General features: G+C 49.8%; 1 protein-coding gene and 1 long non-coding RNA gene across 5 annotated transcripts in view; one reads left to right on the top strand and one right to left on the bottom strand.

The window, feature by feature from the left end:
• The window catches only part of RTEL1 (regulator of telomere elongation helicase 1), a 47,065-nt gene that overhangs the window by 4,904 nt on the left and 23,150 nt on the right, over positions 1-19,011 (bottom strand). For all 4 annotated transcript variants that reach the window (XM_077117488.1, XM_077117484.1, XM_077117489.1 and 1 more), the window contains exons 14-28: positions 18,845-18,900; positions 7,097-7,171; positions 6,916-6,997; positions 4,402-4,534; positions 4,043-4,156; positions 3,442-3,482; positions 3,093-3,178; positions 2,799-2,876; positions 2,358-2,435; positions 2,032-2,178; positions 1,843-1,958; positions 1,412-1,535; positions 1,159-1,309; positions 873-1,036; positions 131-226 (exon numbers count right to left, since the gene is read on the bottom strand). In XM_077117488.1, coding sequence (XP_076973603.1) covers positions 131-226; positions 873-1,036; positions 1,159-1,309; positions 1,412-1,535; positions 1,843-1,958; positions 2,032-2,178; positions 2,358-2,435; positions 2,799-2,876; positions 3,093-3,178; positions 3,442-3,482; positions 4,043-4,156; positions 4,402-4,534; positions 6,916-6,997; positions 7,097-7,171; positions 18,845-18,900 — 1,541 coding nt within the window. The remainder of the gene's footprint in view (positions 1-130; positions 227-872; positions 1,037-1,158; positions 1,310-1,411; positions 1,536-1,842; positions 1,959-2,031; positions 2,179-2,357; positions 2,436-2,798; positions 2,877-3,092; positions 3,179-3,441; positions 3,483-4,042; positions 4,157-4,401; positions 4,535-6,915; positions 6,998-7,096; positions 7,172-18,844; positions 18,901-19,011) is intronic.
• On the top strand, positions 3,330-10,540 carry LOC143647744 (uncharacterized). The gene is made up of 3 exons (XR_013158178.1): positions 3,330-3,533; positions 4,356-4,536; positions 4,614-10,540. It is a non-coding gene; the product is annotated as an uncharacterized LOC143647744 (long non-coding RNA).

Here is a 19,011-nt window from a genome sequence, read left to right as displayed (position 1 = left end):
CAGGGGTTGCCAGCAGCCAGGGGATCATGGCTCCCCTGCTGCTCCGGCCCCTGGCCCCTGCAGGCTCTGGCTGCAGGGCCTGCTCGCTGACCACCCCCCCACAACAACCCCCCACGTGGTCTCTGCCTACCAGGCCACTGACAAGTTTGATCCTCTTCCTCCCACTTCGTGGAGCCTCAGCCAGCCTCTTCTCAGACTGGAGGGACAGGGTGGAGTAGCGGTACACCTGGAGATACAGGACCACAGTTCATCCCATGCCCTCGGCCCTTTGCCTGAACCACACCAGGCACTCTGGGGTCTTAGCTGAGGCCCAGGTAGCCTATGGGTAGTAATGTGCCGTCGCAGGGTTGGGCATAATGGTTTTATGGTAATGAAGGTACCTGACAGGAAAGGGACACCTGGGGCTCAGAACACGGGAAGCTGGCTGGGGCAGGAATCCAAGCCAGAGAGCAGAAGTGGGGAGGAGAAGGGGAAACGCCTTTCAGAAGGAGGCAGAAAGCAGCTTCTGTGCAAAGGCTCTGGGGGAGAGGTTCCCTCTTGGAACCAGAGTTACGGCCCAGACTAAGGCTCAGAGAGCTGGTGAGAAGAGCTAGACCATGTGGCTCCATGCCAAGCTGATGCCCAGAAAAACCCAGGAGGGACACACAGGGCAGGGTAGAGTGTGGTCCAGACAGCCTTTAGGGTGTGGACATAGCACAGTAATGTGTATGCTGAAACCCCCTGCCTGGGGACCTGGAAGCGAAGACAGAGTGCAGTCCAGGGCAGGGTTGGAGAAGGCCGAGTATGTGGTCCATGTCCAGGGCACCAACCCATGCCACAGAGATGGAGGAAAGGGAGAGGAGGAGGAGAAGTAAGCTAGCCTGCACACTCACTAGCTCCTCTGCAGGGAGTGCCCCATCCTCGAGCCCCCCGGCCTGCTGTTCGTTGTGCTCCAGGGCGGCCAGCAACCCTGGGGGCCTCCGCTGGATACCCGCTGACCCCTGCTCATACTCCACATACAGGCTGTTCTCGGCATCCATGGCGGCGGCCGGGAACCCTGTAGGCAGCAGCGGGGGTGGGGCTCAGTCTGGCACCCAGGGCCCCCCTCTGCAGTGACACCCCTCCACAGGACTGGCTGCAGCCCCACTACCCGTGCCGCGGCATGCAGACCTCACATACCCTCCGGCCTCTGCCTTAGGCTGGGTACGTGTACATCTAGGGTCTTGGCTTTCCTGGCTGGAGCTGGAGGGCCTGAGAGCACAGCCCCTGTGGCGGCCCCTACCCTGTCAGCCAGGCTCGGGGTAGCAGCCTGGGGGATGGGCACTGGCACCTGTCATGGAGGATTAGAGGCATGTGAGGGTGGACAGGGAGGAGGTGCCCTCTCTGTGTCTCAGGCTGGGCGCACAGCCCGCAGGGGTGTGTGGGAACTCACAGTTCTCTGAGCCGTGCGGAAGAACTGGGCCACATCACGGATGACAGGGCCAAAGCTGTCGTACACCTTGACATAGGGGCGCACCCAGGAGGGCAGCTGGGCTCTGGCGTCAGCAGAGGCGAACCTGGCAGGTAGGCATGGCCATCAGTCCCAGAGTCCTCTCGACGGGGACCCTAGGTTGCACCCTGCCCGGGTAAACTCAGGTTTGGGATCCTGAGGTCCCAGTGAAGAACCAGACCCCATGGCAAGCAGCTCGGGCTCCATAAGGGGAGGTAGCCCTGAACTGCCCCTGCCCTGCGCCAGAAGCCCTCCCACAGAAGCCCCAGAATGGCCACTGGGGAGAAAACAGGGTCTGATGGGGCCACCTGGGCCTTGGCAGGGCAAGACAGGAAGGGCCCAGGAGCGCCGCCCAGCCGCAGCAGCATGTATACCTGTGATCACAGAGAAAGACAGCCCCGTAGTCCTGGCGGTGCCGGATCACCCGCCCGATGGCCTGGTTCACGGCCCGGGAGGCCTGCTGCCGGTACCACTCATGTCCGGAGAGGAACTGCGAGGGGGATGTGGTCACGGCAGCCCTGGGGGAGGAGCTGCCCTGCCCCAACCAAGCCCTGGCCCCTCACCTGCACCCCAGCCCCGCCCTGGCCTTTCATCTCGTCTAGGAACTGCATCTTGAGGACGACCCGGGGGTCCATGCGTGGTGGGAACGGGAGGCCCGTGATGACCACACCTCGGCCATTGCTGTCTGCAAAGTCCAGCCCCTCGCTGGCCTGAGGGACAGGGACAGAGGCTGCCGTGGAAGCAGAAGACACTCCTCCCTTGGACAGAGCTCCCAGGCAAGACTTGCTCCCACACAATAAACCAGACCCCAGGGCTAGGGGCTGGCTCATGCTCCGGCCCAGGGTCCCCCATGACCCCCAACCCCCAAGGGGCCCAGCTGCAGCCTCACCTTCCCCCGGCACACGGCCAGGAAGGCAGCCCCACCAGCCCCTGGGGAGGCAATTCTTGCATAATAGGCGTCCATGACCTGCAGGGAGAGCTGCTCAGCGGGGCTACCTGCCCCTTTCCGAGAAACGAGGTCATCCCGGCCAGAGGTGCTGGCAGGTCCTAGGGACATCTTTTTAGGGGGTACTCACTGGCTGCCCCTGTCCTGCCCCCAGGGCTTGGTCATGGACCCTAGGGCAAGGGAGCAGGAAGGAGAAACTTCTCTTCAGGATGCCCACCCCTTGGACACAGGTTGGCTTCCACAGCTGCCACGCTGTGTCCAAACTGGCACCAGCTGCTCCCAAAAGATGGCCTGGCCCCAACTGGACCCAGAGGGCGGCACCCAAGCACGCCAAGGTCCTCCTCGGGGACACCACACAGCAGGTAGGAACCACCAAGCACCAACCTCTGCAAAGCCACCTTTGCTTCTTGGCTCCACAAATATCGGCTTCAGCTCCTCGATCTTTCTGGCAAAATCCCGGGCCTGTCGGGGGAAAGGCTGGCATGAGAACCACAGGCACCTGGTCGTTCCATATCTGCCTCACCCTTGACAAGCAGGGTGACTGGCCCCAGCTTTCTCTGTCTCCTCAGAAACACGGAGGCGCTCAGCCCTGCCTCGCCCTGCTGGACCCGCTGCCATGCTTGGGGCCCACCCTCCTGCCCCCACAAGCTCAGGCTGGACCTGGGAGGAGGGACGCACCCGCCAGAACTCCAGGCTCTTCTCCATGACAGGGTAGGAAGGGAAGAAGACCAGGAGGCCATGGGGGACGACACGCACAATGTTTCCTGGCATTAGGGACCACAGCCTTGGTCATGGCAGGGCCAGGTGTCTGCAGAGGCCCCCACTGCTCACGAGGGCCGGGCTGAGTTTGCAGGTCCCTACCAGGGACAGCAACGTGCAGGCAGGCCTAGGTGGGGGGGCGGGCAGTGGGGAACAAGGTGGGGGACAGCGAGAGGGGGACAAGGGAGCCCAGGGCAAGATAGGACAACCCAGACAGGGAAGGCAGGCTCCCGGGGCTGGGGATAGGCCCTCCGGCAGGGACGCTCACCAACTGCCTTTCCCAGGGAGGACAAGCATTCCTCTGAAAATCTGCGCAAAGAGAGACTGCTATGAGGAGCCTTCGTTCTTGGCCTTTCTCAGGTAAGGAAGTGGTCCTGGCAGTCCTGGCAGGTCCACTTCGCAGCCCGGAGCTCCCATGAACCCTCAGGCCAAGGGGCCAACCAGGTGGCCCTCTGCATTCCTGCTTAGGATTGGACTGGGCTCCCCTGGGGCCTAGGCCAGTGCCCTCGCCATGTCCCTGGTCAGCCAAATGATGACAGCCAGTGCCTAGGATGGCCAGAGCCATGCAACCCTGCTCCTAAACTCCCCAGGTCCCCAGGGTTTGCCCATCTCTGGTCCCCTCAGCTGCTTCCTTGTACCCTGTTGCCAGGGCTCGGGGCTGTGGGTCTTGGGTTCGCAGGCCACATCTGGAAACCCTGCTTTAACACACACATCCCCCCCCCAACTGAGTCCCACCTGGCCCCTTCAGGGGAAGCGAGGCTCTGGCCCTTCCAAGCCCCCAGCCCTGCTTACAGAGGAGAAGCTTGAGGCCAGGTCCTGACCCCCTGCCCTGTAGCAGAGCCCACCCCTCACCAGGCCCAGCCCCTCACCGTTTGTCAAATGCAGAGCTCAGCTGGGCCCCGTCAGGTCCCCTGGGGACGATCCCCACCCAGATCTGGTGCTCCTCGATGACGTGCGGGTTCTCCAGGCTGACTGGGAAAGGGCTGGGCATGGGAGCCAGGGGTAGGGCAGGGAGTGAAGCACAGGCTTCCTCCTAGGGCTTCTGGCCCACAAGCACCCCCAGGGGACCTGGCCTCTGAATTGGGGGAGCTCAGACCTCCTTCAGATGTGGGAACAGCCATGGAGGGTGGGTCTGGGGACCTGAGCCCACCGTGGTCACCTGTCTGACTCTCTTCTGAGCAGCCAATACCCTGCATCACCCTCAGCAGCCTCCAGAGCAGCTCCTTACATCTGCATCTCCAAGGCGAAGGAGGACACGGGGGCCAGCGTGCCACTGGTGAGGATTAGGGAGCGGACACCCTGGCGGATGAGCTCCTGCATGGTGTGACCAGGGCTGAAGCACCAGTAGCTCAACACCTTCCCTGTAAGGGGCAGCACGTGAGGACAGGGATTTGGGGGGGCCCTGCCCAGGAAAGTCCCTATATCTGCACTGCCTTACAGGTACTGGCCAGCAGACCCCACGGCCGCCTCTCCAGGCTCACAGGGAACCTGGCTGCCTCCTGTCCACTCTGCATGGCATGAGAGAGTAGCACATGGGCCAAGATGCTCCAAGAACTCAGGCAAAGCTCACCAGAGCCAGCTCAAAATCGACCCCACGTGTCCTTGGGCTCACATTAGAGCCAAGCATATCAGCAGGCCTTTCCATGGGGGTCCCAGGCTCTCCCCAGTTCCAAGAAACAGAAGGCCTTGGTGGGCACCAGAGTGTAGTGGAGTGCATGAAGCAGATGCTCAAAGGTGCCCCCACTGCCCTCCCACCAAAGGAGCAGCGCCTCACACCTGGAAGACCCGTTTCCAGAGGCCTCTGGGAGCAGGAAGGCCACAAGGGTACCTTGAGTTTCATCAAGAATAAATAAAACCATGGGGACACATTAGGACCCCGGCTCCAGAAGCAGCAGCTAGGGGCTGAGCGGCACCCAAGAGCGTGGCCCTCGCTCTCCAAGGGCACACAGGACCCCTCAGGGTACACAGCCCCAGTTTCCAGCAGCTCTGGAAGCTAAAGAAGCACATGCAGGATGACCTTAAACACAACTCCACAGTCTGCACTAGGGGCCGAAGGCAGGACAGTACACTTTCTGAAAAGCGCAAGACCACTATCCAACTTTGGGACCAGCTCTGCTTTGCCATGAGGAGAGGACACAGGCCACCCCGCAAAGCAAGACGAGCTGTGGGTGGCGGGGAGCACCCTTGCCCAGGACCCAGGAGGGTGTGGCCGGCCCAAGGAGGGAACAGTAGAGCTGCCACAGAAACCCGACAAAGTGTGAAGGTGGCAGCTATGTCCCTGGGCAGTCCCACCTCAGGGCAACCCCTTCCCTGCCCGCTTTGGTTCCCCCTCACTCACACATAATCTTAATTCCCAGTAACTACAGAATTGGAACAATTTCCAACTGTCCAGCTGTTTTCAAGAACTCAAGCGAGCTCAGGAGTGGTGGGGGCAGCGGGCACAGAATGCCCCCACCTACTGCAAAACCTGCACCGCATCTTGGAAGCGGTGGAGAACCCCAGCCCAACCTGGGAGAGGGAGTGTATACAGAGTGGTATAAGGGGGCTGGGCCAGTCAGGCAACCCCCGTGGGCCTCGCAGAAGCCATCTTCAGGTGGAAGGCCAGGCTTGAGTGCTGTGGGGCACTCACTAAGCAGGTGCCGGACCCACCTCCCCACAGCCATCTTTGTCCTGCAGATTGCAGCCAAGGGGGCCAAGCCCCAGCTTCCCTCCCTGGCCTCCCAGGCCTATATAGCTGGGCTGATTCAGAGCTTGACACCCACATACGGGGAGAGGTGGGGACCCAGAGCCATCCTCACATGGCACTGGCCAGAACTCACACCAGAGGAGTGGCATGTCCTCTTGGGGCAAATACAGGCACTGGCCGCTTTACCAGAGGCCTTGCTCTGTGCTGCATGCCGTGTGCTGTAGGGTTCCAATGGGCCGTTGGGGAGGAAGGGCACTCCAGGAAGAGTGGAAGGGCTTGTGCAGGAGCACAGCAGCAAGGCTGCACTGGAGAGTATGGGCAAGGGGAAAGATGTGTGGGCAGGGTGGGGCTGGGCCCAGAGGATGTCGGGGGTCTGGGGAGTTCCAGCCCACAGGAGGTAGAGGACACCTGGATGCAGGACCAGCTGCTCCTAAAGCGTCAGCCCTGAAAACCCCACCTGAAAATTCGGTGATGCCAATCCTGCGAGCACCAGGGGGAACCTGGCTGTAGCCACCTGGCCAGAACATTCTGCCCAGCTGGATAGCACCTGGGCAGGCCCAAAGGTGGCAGAGGCACAGACACCCGCTGCTGTGGCACCCGAGTGGCACCCTGTCTCTGCCAACAAGAAGCAGGTGCACCAATGATGCTCTTGGGCAAGACGTGTCCTTGGAGTGCGGGTGACCTGTGCTGTGGCCTCCCCATGCTGGGAGGTGGCCAAGAGAATAGAAGCACCACGCCCAGTGCCAGGCAGGGCTCTCCCTGCAGATGGAAGACTGGCTTTGCCAAGGAACATGTCCGTATGCCCAGTACATGCCAGGTGCAGGGAGGGTGTGGCTGTCCAGCTTACCACCAGCCCCTGGGACTCAGGGCCTCTTCTGAGGCCTCCCACAGCTCTAACAGCTCTGACCTTGGTGCAGGTGTGTGAGGGGCACAGCCCTAGAGTGGGCTGAGCACAGGGAGAAACTGGCTAGGACCAGCTCACCAGATGGCCAACTGGGCATGTACACCTGCCCTGTGGCTTCACAGCCAAGACCACACGAGCCCCAGGGCCAGTACCTGGCTTTCTGGCAACAGCAGCACCCCAGGCATCTGACCGCTGAGCTCTTCTCCACTGACCAGTGTCAGGGTGAATGTGCACCTGGGGAAATGTGCACAGGGTCCCAAGACCGTCCGAGGCGCCGGCCCACCATAATCACCCAGCCCTGAGGGTTCCCCTGGCACCAGAGGCAGCTCCTACCTTGTAGGACCTTGAGAACCCCTGCCCCATCGTGGAACTGGGGGTACTCTCAGAGGTGTCAGTGCTGAAAACAATCTGGAAAGCAGAGACAGAGATGCAAGTCAGTATGGCACATGGCAGATCAGGAGATGGGTCAGGAGCTGGCGGAAGGTGAAGGTCCCCCCTGATGCCCAGGACACAGAGGCAGCAGGCAGGGTCTGGCACCAGCAGGGGCGACCTGAAAGCATATGAGGTGCTGCTCAGCTTGTGGAGTGGCTCAACACACAAAGACAGACTCTTGGCCATCATCTGGCTCTCCTACTTCTGCCTCCGAGCCCGGACAGCACTGCGTCAAGTGGTCCTGGGTCAAGGGGCAGCCAAGGCCTCCCTGAGTGCTGCAGCCCAGCACTGACCATGGGAAGCCCCTGGGCTCACACCTGCCTGTCCACTTTTCCCCTCACCTGACAGTAAATAACCCACTGTGTCATCCCTTGCCCCCTCTCCAAAGGGATTGATATCCCCACACTAGAAGAAGTGGCAGCCCCTGAGCCCCTTGACCACTGTCCACTCCCATCCCATGAACTGGCCCTCCTCAGTAGGGCCTTGGCTCACCGCCATGCCCACCAGGCCACGGCCGGACGCAGCACGACAGGTGCCAGGGCAGCCCTGCATAGGGACAGCTCAAGGAAATGGGTAAGCAGCGACAGGAAGCAGATGGAGAGTGAAAAAGATGATGAGTTTACTCCTAGGAGGAATGCACTGACATTTAGGTTTAGGTAACATAGTGGAACTGTGATGTCAGCCAATGCAAGAAGGAGGAACCAATACTGGAAAAAACCACAGACACTCCAGTGTGCTGAACAGCATGAGTGTCTATCTAGAAAATCCCCCCAAATCAACTAAAAAACTCCTGTAATTAAAAGGAATATTTAATAAGATAGTTTCAAATAAGATCAGCACACAAAAACTAAAGAGGTTCTTATATGCTAGCAGTAATGGGTTTAAAATATCCCTTTCACAATAGCAACAAAATGTCTATCATACCTGGAAATAGTCTAGAAATTCACTGTGCTTCCTACAGAAAACAAACAATGACATTTTCCGGAAGAACACAGAGACATGAATAATTTCGTGAAAAGAAACACACGTGCTAAATGGCGCTCAGTTAAGAAGTGGCTGGCGAAGATGGCGGCTTAGCAATGTGCGTGTTTTAGTTCGTCCTCCAGAACAACTACTAAATAACCAGAAACAGTACAGAACAGCTCCCGGAGCCACAACAGTGACCACACACACAGCGTACCCCAGTCTGGACCAGCTGGACCGGCTGTGAGTCTCCGGAACTGTGAGTTCCCCAAGCCATGGCGTACGGCGCCTGGCACCCCTCCCCCACAGGGGGCTTCCCGGAGGGAAAGGAAAGACATTCTAACAGTAGCAGGGACTAAGTCCAACCAAACACCAATTGTGGCATTAATAAACAAATTCTGACTACTAAAAATAGGCACCCATCTCAGGCAAAACTGGTCAAGGCAGAGGTCGCTTATTGGGCTAACCGAAAAAGAGGAAAGGGAGACGAAACGGAGGTTTCTGTGGCTGTTTCTACGGAGGATTGGCTGCCTCTGGATTCAGCGGTGGGACTACTCGGGCTGCAACTGCCCCAGGTATAGGCAAAAACAGACTGCTTTCAGGGCTGTTTCCTGCCTGTGCCTTCCCCAGGGGAGGGGTGAAGCCCAACTTAGGTGGAATCCCTCTCTCAAGGAATTCAGAACCCAGGGCTTGGCAATTTGAAGCCATTAAAACCAGTCTACAACCTCTCCTCTGTCTCCACCACACTCCCAGCAGGGAGAGCCTTCTAAAGTTAAAGGAGCCACAACATCTTTTGCTGGTGGGACCCACAGGCAGACAAGAGCCACATACTGGGCAGGATAAGAAAAACAGAGCCCAGAGACTTCACAGGAAAGTCTTTCAACCTGCTGGGTCTCACCCTCAGGGAAAACTGATGCAGGTGACTCCTTCCCCCTGATAGGAGGCCAGTTTAGTCCGGGAAAACCCGGCTGGAGTCTGTAATACCTATGTAGACCCTCTTAAGGGTGGGGAGGGAAAAGGCACCTTACAAGCAGGACAAGAAACAAGAAAACAAGAACTGAAAAATTACCCTGTTAAACAAAACTTAAGCTAGAGGCCCAGAAAAGGTTGAACTGAAGGTCAAAGAAGAGATAGACAAAAAACTCATCTAGCAAGAAAACCCTAGGTAAGATAAGTGAAAGCAATCTCCAGAATAAAATAATTAAGGTAATTGAATGTCTAGACACCAGCAAAAGATAACAAATCACACCAGGAAAATTGAAGATATGGCCCAGTCAAAGGAACAAACCAATAATGTAAATGAGATACAGGAGCTGAAACAATTAATTCAGAATATACGAACAGAAATGGAAAACCTCATCAAAAACCAAATCAAAAAAAAAAAAAATCAAAGAAAAAAAAAACCAAATCAATGAATTGAGGGAGGATATGAAGAAGGCAAGGAATGAACAAAAAGAAGAAATGGAAACTCTGAAAAAACAAATCACAGAACTTATGGGAATGAAAGATATAGTAGAAGAGATGAAAAAAACAATGGAAACCTACAGCGGTAGATTTCAAGAGACAGAGGTTAGGATTAGTGAACTGGACAATGGAAGATCTGAAATCCAAAAGAAACAGAAACTATAGGGAACAAATGGAAAAATATGAGCAGGGACTCAGGGAATTGAATGATAATATGAAGCGCACAAATATACGTGTTGTAGGTGTCCTGGAAGGAGAAGAGAATGGAAAAGGAGGAGAAAAACTAATGGAAGAAATTATCACTGAAAATTTCCCAACTCTTATGAAAAACCTAAAATTACAGATCCAAGAAGTACAGTGCACCCCAAAGAGAATACATCCAAAGAGACGTTCTCCAAGACACTTACTAGTCAGAATGTCAGAGGTCAAAGAGAAAGAGAGGATCTTGAAAGCAGCAAGAGAAAAGCAATCCATCACATACAAGGGAAACCCAATAAGATTATGTGTAGATTTCTCAGCAGACACCACGGAGGCGAGAAGACAGTGGGATGATATATTTAAATTACTAAAAGAGAAAAATTGCCAACAACGAATTCTATACCCAGCAAAATTGTCCTTCAAAAATGAGGGCGAAATTAAAACATTTTCAGACAAAAAGTCACTGAGAGAATTTGTGACCAAGAGACCAGCTCTGCAAGAAATACTAAAAGGACAGAACAGCTCCCAGAGCCATGACAGAGATCAAAAAGACAGCGTATCCCATCCTGGAACGGCTGACTGGCTGAAAGAACCCACTCCGGCGAGATCGCTGAGGGGCGCGGGGTTCCCCGGGCGGGGCGGCAAAAGCGGCCGGAGTCCATCCCTTCCTCCTTCCCGGGCCAGATGGCAGAATTGGGCAGGCGGTCCCCTCAAGCTGCAGCGGCTGGCACCCCCACCACGCGCGGCCCCCCGGACCAACGGAGAGAATTGGATCGGAAATCCCCAGGCCGCGGAGAACGGTGACGGGGGGGGGTCCCTTCCAAACACATGACTCCCCGGTCCGGCTGGGAACAGTGCACTTTCCCGGGCCACGGCGGCAGGCGCCCTCCGGCCATGCTTGGCGTCCCGGGCCAACTAGGAAATTCGGACGGGTACTCTCACGGGCTGCGGAGGCCGGCGACCTTCCCCGCGTTCGGACCCCCGGGCCGGCTGGCACTCTTCCAAGCCGCTTCGGCTGGCGAACCCCCCCCACGGCGAGAGTTTTCCAAAGGTAAAGGACCCACAGCACCTTTTACTGGTGGGACCCGCAGACAAACGTGTGCCACGAGCACCACCTACTGGACAGGATAAGAAAAACAGAACCTAGAGATTTCACAGAAAAATCTTTCAACCTCTTCGGTCCAACACCCAGGGAAATCTGACTACATGCCCAGACGCCAGCAGAAGATAACGGATCACGCTCAAAAAATTGAAAATATGGCCCAGTCAAAGGAACAAACCAATAGTTCAAATGAGATACAGGAGCTGAGAGAACTAATGCTGAATATACGAACAGAAATGGAAAACCTCTTCAAAAACGAAATCGATAAATTGAGGGAGGACATGAAGAAGACATGGGCTGAACAAAAAGAATAGAAAAACTGAAAAAACAAATCACAGAACTTATGGAAGTGAAGGACAAAGTAGAAAAGACGGAAAAAACAATGGATACCTACAATGATAGATTTAAAGAGACAGAAGATAGAATTAGTGATTTGGAGGATGAAACATCTGAATTCCAAAAGGAAACAGAAACTATTGGGAAAAGAATGGAAAAATTTGAACAGGGTATCAGGGAACTCAAGGACAATATGAACCGCACAAATATACGTGTTGTGGGTGTCCCAGAAGGAGAATGGAAAAGGTGGAGAAAAACTAATGGAAGAAATTATCACTGAAAATTTCCCAACTCTTATGAAAAACCTAAAATTACAGATCCAAGAAGTGCAGCGCACCCCAAAGAGATTAGACCAAATAGGCATTCTCCAAGACACTTACTAGTTAGAATGTCAGAGGTCAAAGAGAAAGAGAGGATCTTGAAAGCAGCAAGAGAAAAACAATCCATCACATACAAGGGAAACCCAATAAGACTATGTGTAGATTTCTCAGCAGAAAACCATGGAAGCTAGAAGACAGTGGGATGATATATTTAAATTACTAAGAGAAAAACTGCCAACCAAGACTCCTATATCCAGCAAAATTGTCCTTCAAAAATGAGGGAGAAATTAAAACATTCTCAGACAAAACGTCACTGAGGGAATTTGTGACCAAGAGACCAGCTCTGCAAGAAATACAAAACGGAGCACTAGAGTCAGATACGAAAAGACAGAAGAGAGAGGTATGGAGAAGAGTGTAGAAAGAAGGAAAGTCAGATATGATATATATAATACAAAAGGCAAAATGTTAGAGGAAAATATTATCCAAACAGTAATAACACTAAATGTTAATGGACTGAATTCCCCAATCAAAAGACACAGACTGGCAGAATGGATTAAAAAACAGGATCCTGGGCGGGCCGCGGTGGCTCAGCGGGCAAGAATGCTTGCCTGCCGTGCCGGAGGACCCCGGTTCGATTCCCGGCCCCAGCCCATGTAAAACAAACAAACAAACAAACAAACAAACAAGCAAAAAATAATAAAATAAAATAAAAAAAAATTTAAAAAAAAAAAAAAACAGGATCCTTCCATATGCTGTCTACAGGAAACACATCTTAGACCCAAAGATAAACATAGGTTGAAAGTGAAAGGTTGGGAAAAGATATTTCATGCAAATAACAACCAGAAAAGAGCAGGAGTGGCTATACTAATATCCAACAAATTAGACTTCAAATGTAAAATAGTTAAGAGACAAAGAAGGACACTATATACTAATAAAAGGAACAATTAAACAAGAAGACATAACAATCATAAATATTTATGCACCGAACCAGAATGCCCCAAAATATGTGAGGAATACACTGCAAACACTGAAAACGGAAATAGACACATATACCATAATAGTTGGAGACTTCAATTCACCACTCTCATCAACGGACAGAACATCTAGACAGAGGATCAATAAAGAAATAGAGAATCTGAATATTACTATAAATGAGGTAGACTTAACAGACATTTATAGGACATTACATCCCACAACAGGAGGATACACCTTTTTCTCAAGTGCTCATGGATCATTCTCAAAGATAGACCATATGCTGGGTCACAAAGCAAGTCTTAACAAATTTAAAAAGATTGAAATCATACACAACACTTTCTAAGATCATAAAGCAATGAAGTTGGAAATCAATAATAGGCAGAGCGCCAGAAAATTCACAAATACGTGGAGGCTCAACAACACACTCTGAAAGAACCAGTGGGTCAAGGAAGAAATTACAAGAGAAATCAGTAAATATCTCGAAGCGAATGAAAATGAAAACACAACATATCAAAACTTATGGGATGCAGCTGGGCGGGCCGCGGTGGCTCAGCGGGCAAAGTGCTTGCCTGCTATGCCGGAGGACCTCGGTTCGATTCCCGGCCCCAGCCCATGTAACAAAAACGGAGAAACAGAATACAATAAAACAAGAAAATGTTTAAAAATGTTTCCCTTTCTTCCTTCCTTCCTTCCTTCTATCCTTCCTTCCTTCTCTGTCTTTCCTTTAAAAAAAAAAAAAAAAAAAAAAAAACTTATGGGATGCAGCAAAGGCAGTGCTAAGAGGGAAATTTATTGCCCTAAATGCCTATATTAAAAAAGAAGAAAGGGCAAAAATTCAGGAATTAACTATCCACTTGGAAGATCCATAGAAAGAACAGCAAACTAACCCCAAAGCAAGCAAAAGGAAAGAAATAACAAAGATTAGAGCAGAAATAAATGAAATTGAGAAAATGAAAACAATTGAGAAAATCAATAAAACCAGAAGTTGGTTCTATGAGAAAATCAATAAGATTGATGGACCCTTAGCAAGACTGACAAAAAGAAGAAGAGAGAGGATGCAAATAAATAAGATCAGAAATGGAAGAGGAGACATAACCACTGACCTCACAGAAATCAGGTAATAACAGGATACTATGAACAACTTTATGCTAGTAAATACAACAATGTAGATGAAATGGACAACTTCCTAGAAAGGCATGAACAACCAACTTTGACTCAAGAAGAAATAGATGACCTCAACAAACCAATCACAAGTAAAGAAATTGAATCAGTCATCAAAAAGCTTCCCAAAAAGAAAAGTCCAGGACCAGACGGCTTCACATGTGAATTCTACCGAACATTCCAGAAAGAATTAGCACCAACCCTGCTCAAACTGTTCAAAAAAATTAAAGTGGAGCGAAAGCTGCCTAATTCATTCTATGACGCCAACATCACCCTCATACCAAAACCAGGCAAAGATATTACAAAAAAGAAAACTACAGACCAATCCCTCTAATGAATATAGATGCAAAAATCCTCAACAAAATTCTAGCAAATCGAATCCAGCAACATATTAAAAGAATTATACATCATGACCAAGTAGGATTCATCCCAGGTATGCAAGGATGGTTCAACATAAGAAAATCAATTAATGCAATACACCATATCAACAAATCAAAGCAGAAAAATCACATGATCATCTCAGCTGATGCAGAGAAGGCTTTTGACAAGATTCAAAATCCTTTCCTGTTGAAAACACTTCAAAGGATAGGAATACAAGGGAACTTCCTTAAAATGATAAAGGGAATAAATGAAAAACCCACAGCTAATATCATCCTCAATGGGGAAAAACCGAAAACTTTCCCCCTAAGATCAGGAATAAGACAAGGATGTCCACTATCACCCCTACTATTCAACATCGTGTTGGAAGTTCTAGCCAGAGCAATTAGACACCAAAAAGAAATACAAGGCATCAAAATTGGAAAGGAAGAAGTAAAACTCTCACTGTTTGCAGATGATATGATACTATATGTCGAAAACCCCAAAAAATCCACAGCAAAACTACTAGAGCTAATAAATGCATACAGCAAAGTGGCAGGTTACAAGATCAACACTCAAAAATCTGTTGTGTTTCTATACATTAGTAATGAACAATCTGAGGGAGAAATCAAGAAACGAATTCCATTTACAATTGCAACTAAAAGAATAAAATACTTAGGAATAAATTTAACTAAAGAGACAAAAGACCTATACGAAGAAAACTACAAGAAACTGTTAAATCAGAGAAGACCTAAATAGATGGAAGGGCATACCATGTTCATGGATTGGAAGACTAGATATAGTTAAGATGTCAATTCTACTTAAATTGATTTACAGACTCAACGCAATACCAATCAAAATCCCAACAACTTAGTTTTCAGAAATAGAAAAACCAATAAGCAAATTTATCTGGAAGGGCAGGGTGCCCCGAATTGCTAAGTATATTGAGGAAAAAAAACAAAGCTGGAGGTCTCACGCTGCCTGACTTTAAGGCATATTTTAAAGCCGCAGTGGTCAAAACACCATGGTACTGGCATAAAGATAGATATATTGACCAATGGAATCGAATAGAGTGCTCAGATATAGACCCTCTCATCTATGGACATTTGATCTTTGATAAGGCAGTCAAGCCAGTTCACCTGGGACAGAACAGTCTCTTCAATAAATGGTACCTAGAGAACTGGATATCCATATGCAAAAGAATGAAAGAAGACCCGCATCTCACACCCTATATAAAAGTTAACTCAAAATGGATCAAAGATCTAAACATTAGGTCTAAGACCATAAAACAGTTAGAGGAAAATGTAGGGAGATATCCTATAAATCTTATAATTGGAGGCAGTTTTATGGATCTTACACCTAAAGCAAGAGCACTGAAGAAAGAAAGAAAGAAATGGGAGCTGCTCAAAATTAAACACTTTTGTGCATCAAAGAACTTCATCAAGAAAGTAAAAAGATAGCCTACACAATGGGAGACAATATTTGGAAATGACATATCAGATAAAGGTCTAGTATCCAGAATTTATAGAGATTGTTCAACTCAACAACAAAAAGACAGCCAATCCAATTACAAAATGGGAAAAAGACTTGAACAGACAACTCTCAGAACAGGAAATACAAATGGCCAAAAGGCACATGAAGAGATGCTCAACGTCCCTGGCCATTAGAGAAATGCAAATCAAAACCACAATGAGATATCATCTCACACCCACCAGAATGGCCATTATCAACAAAACAGAAAATGACAAGTGCTGGAGAGGATGTGGAGAAAGAGGCACATTTATTCACTGTTGGTGGGAATGTCAAATGGTGCAACCACTGTGGAAGGCAGTTTGGTGGTTCCTCAAAAAGCTGAATATAGAATTGCCATATGACCCAGCAATACCACTGCTAGGTATCTACTCAGAGGACTTAAGGGCAAAGACAGAACAGACACTTGCACACCAATATTTATAGCAGCATATTTACAATTGCAAAGAGATGGAAACAGCCAAAATGTCCATCAACAGGCGAGTGGCTAAAGAACCTGTGGTATATACATACGATGGAATATTATGCAGCTGCAAGACAGAATAAACTTATGAAGTATGTAACAACATGGAGGGACCTTGGGGACATTATGCTGAGTGAGATTAGCCAAAAACTAAAGGACAAATACTGTATGGTCTCACTGATATGAACCGACATTAGTGAATAAACTTGGAATATGTCGTTGGTAACAGAGACCATCAGGAGATAGAAATAGGGTAAGATATTGGGTATTTGGAGCTGAAGGGATACAGACTGTGCAACAGGATTGGATACAAAAACTCAGAAATGGACAGCACAATACTACCTAACTGTAATGCAATTATGTTAAAACACTGAATGAAGCTGCATGTGAGAATGATAGAGGGAGGAGGGCTGGGGACATAAATGAAATCAGAAAGAAAGATAGATGTTAAAGATCGAGATGGTATAATCTAGGAATGCCTAGAGTATATAATAATAGTGAAATGTACAATGTACAAATTTTAAAAATGTTTTTGCATGAGGAAGAACAAAGGAATATCATTATTGCAGGGTGCTGAAAATAGATGATAATTAATACTTTAAAATGTCACCTTATGTGTGAGACTAAAGCAAAAAATGTTTATTTGTTACAAAATTTATATTTTGACTAGAGCATTTCCTAATATAACTCATGTAGATAGTTTGATTGAACGTCATAAGTACTTGGAATCTCGGGTAGGACATGAGATTTTGTTGGTTTGTCCAGTGATGCCCTGATGAATCCCAGAGTGATTTGATCAGTGAGTGGAAAAGTATTTGCAAGCCCCCTCCGGGGAATGGTGAGAGTGGAGAGAAATTCAACTTCCCCAAGTTGAATTCTTGATATTCTCACAAGCAGTGTGGACAACCAAAGCTATAGGCTGAGCCCCCAGTCTTGGGGTTTGTTCATATGAAACTTAACCCCACAGAGGATAGGTCAAGTCTACTTAAAATTTAGGCCTAAGAGTCACCCCCAAGAGAGCCTCTTTTGTTGCTCAGATGTGGCCTCTCTCTCCAGCCAACATGACAAGCAGGCTCACCACCCTCCCCCTCTGCATGGGACATGACTCTCAGGGGTGTGGATCTTCCTGGCAACGTAGGACAGAGATCCTGGAATGAGCTGAGACTCAGCATCAAGGGACTGAGAAAAACCCTAGAATGAGCTGAGAATTAACATCAAGGGATTGAGAGAACCTTCTCGACCAAAGGGGGAAGAGTGAAATGAGACTAAGTGTCAATGGCTGAGAGATTCCAAACAGAGTTGAGAGGTTATCCTGGAGGTTATTCTTATGCATTAAGTAGATATCACCTTGTTGTTCAAGATGTAGTGGAGAGGCTGGAGGGAATTGCCTGAAAATGTAGAGCTGTGTTCCAGTAGCCATGTTTCTTGATGATGATTGAACAATGATATAGCTTTCACAATGAGACTCTGTGAATGTGAAAACCTTGTGTCTGATGCTCCTTTTAGCTACTATATCAACAGAAGAGTAGAACATATGGAACAAAAATAAATAATAGGGGGAACAAATGTTGAATTTAGTTTGAAATGCTAGTGGTAAATGAAAGCGAGGGGTAAGGGGTATGGTATGTATAATCTTTTTTTTCTCTATTATCGTTTTCTTTTTCTGTTGTCTTTTTATTTCTTTTTCTAAATCGATGCAAATGTTCTAAGAAATGATGAATATGCAACTATGTGATGATATTAAGAATTACTGATTGTATATGTAGAATGGAATGATATCTTAATGTTTTGTTTGTTAATTTTTTTTAATTAATTAAAAAAAGTTAAAAAAAAAAAAAAAGTGGCTGGCTCCCCCCAAAGTAATCTAACAATTCAATACATGCCACTTAAAATCGTGATGGGATTTTTTAAGGAATCAAAGAGCTGACTCTAAAGTTGATCTCTTACAGAAAATGCCAAGATAAGTTTAAATAAGAGCAACAAGGAGGAATATGACCTCACATATCAAAAGAACCACAAAGCTACAGCAAACAAACTTGTGCAGGACAACAACAGAAAACACGGAGGCAATTTGAAGGGCTGCAGAGGGGAGGGTGCAGGTGGGGTGCAGAAGGGAGGGTACAGGGTGGGATGCAGAGGGTCTGCAGCTCGCAATCTGGGCCGTGCATGCAGGAGTGGTACATCCAGGTCCAGCTGCCCCATGCAATACGTGGCAGAGAATGGCTGAAGAACTCTCTGGAGAGCACAACTCTGAGCAAGAGCCCAAGAGGGGTTCAGCAACCCCTGGGGGCTGCTCCAGTCCCAAGGCCACATAGGCAGGGCCAGGTTTGGGGGATGTGCTGACCATGCCCACTAAACTGCACCCTTAGGACACCAAGTCAGTCCCTGCACCCAGGTCACCCTGGAATGTGCAAAGACAAGTCTCAAGGGGGCAAGAGAATAGAGCCAGTGTGTTCTCTGCACGGGCTCTCGGAGGCACCCACCCAACGACCAAGAAGTTGGTCTTCCCTCTGAGAAAAGGCGAGGTGGCCAGGCTAGCCTCTGAGTGGAGTCCAGGTTGGCACCTGGCGCCTGTGTAGCTGCCGACTCCCTCGGCACAGCTGGCCAGCAAGGAGCCACGCCCTCACTGGAGGCCTGCATGTGTTTTGGGGTGAGGAAATAAGTCTTGCCCCCCATATCACTCCAACCAGTGACAAGTTCTCTTGGAAAAGGAAGCACTTGCTCCACCCCACTGCTTCCATCTGGAAAGGAGAAGCCCCAGCACTGCGAGCAGCCCCTACCTGGATGACATCCACCAGTTTCTGCAGTCCTGCCGTGGTGGGAAAGACCCCTGCACCTGTGGGTATAGGTCCAGTTGGCCATCTGCTCAGTCACAGGGGAGGACCCGGACCCCACCTTCAACCTCAAGCAACCTGGCCAAGCCAGCCCCAAAAAACAGTCCCTGCCT

Source organism: Tamandua tetradactyla, chromosome 1 (assembly GCF_023851605.1).
Source record: "Tamandua tetradactyla isolate mTamTet1 chromosome 1, mTamTet1.pri, whole genome shotgun sequence".
NCBI lineage: Eukaryota > Metazoa > Chordata > Mammalia > Pilosa > Myrmecophagidae > Tamandua > Tamandua tetradactyla.
This window is presented reverse-complemented; position numbering and strand designations above follow the sequence as displayed.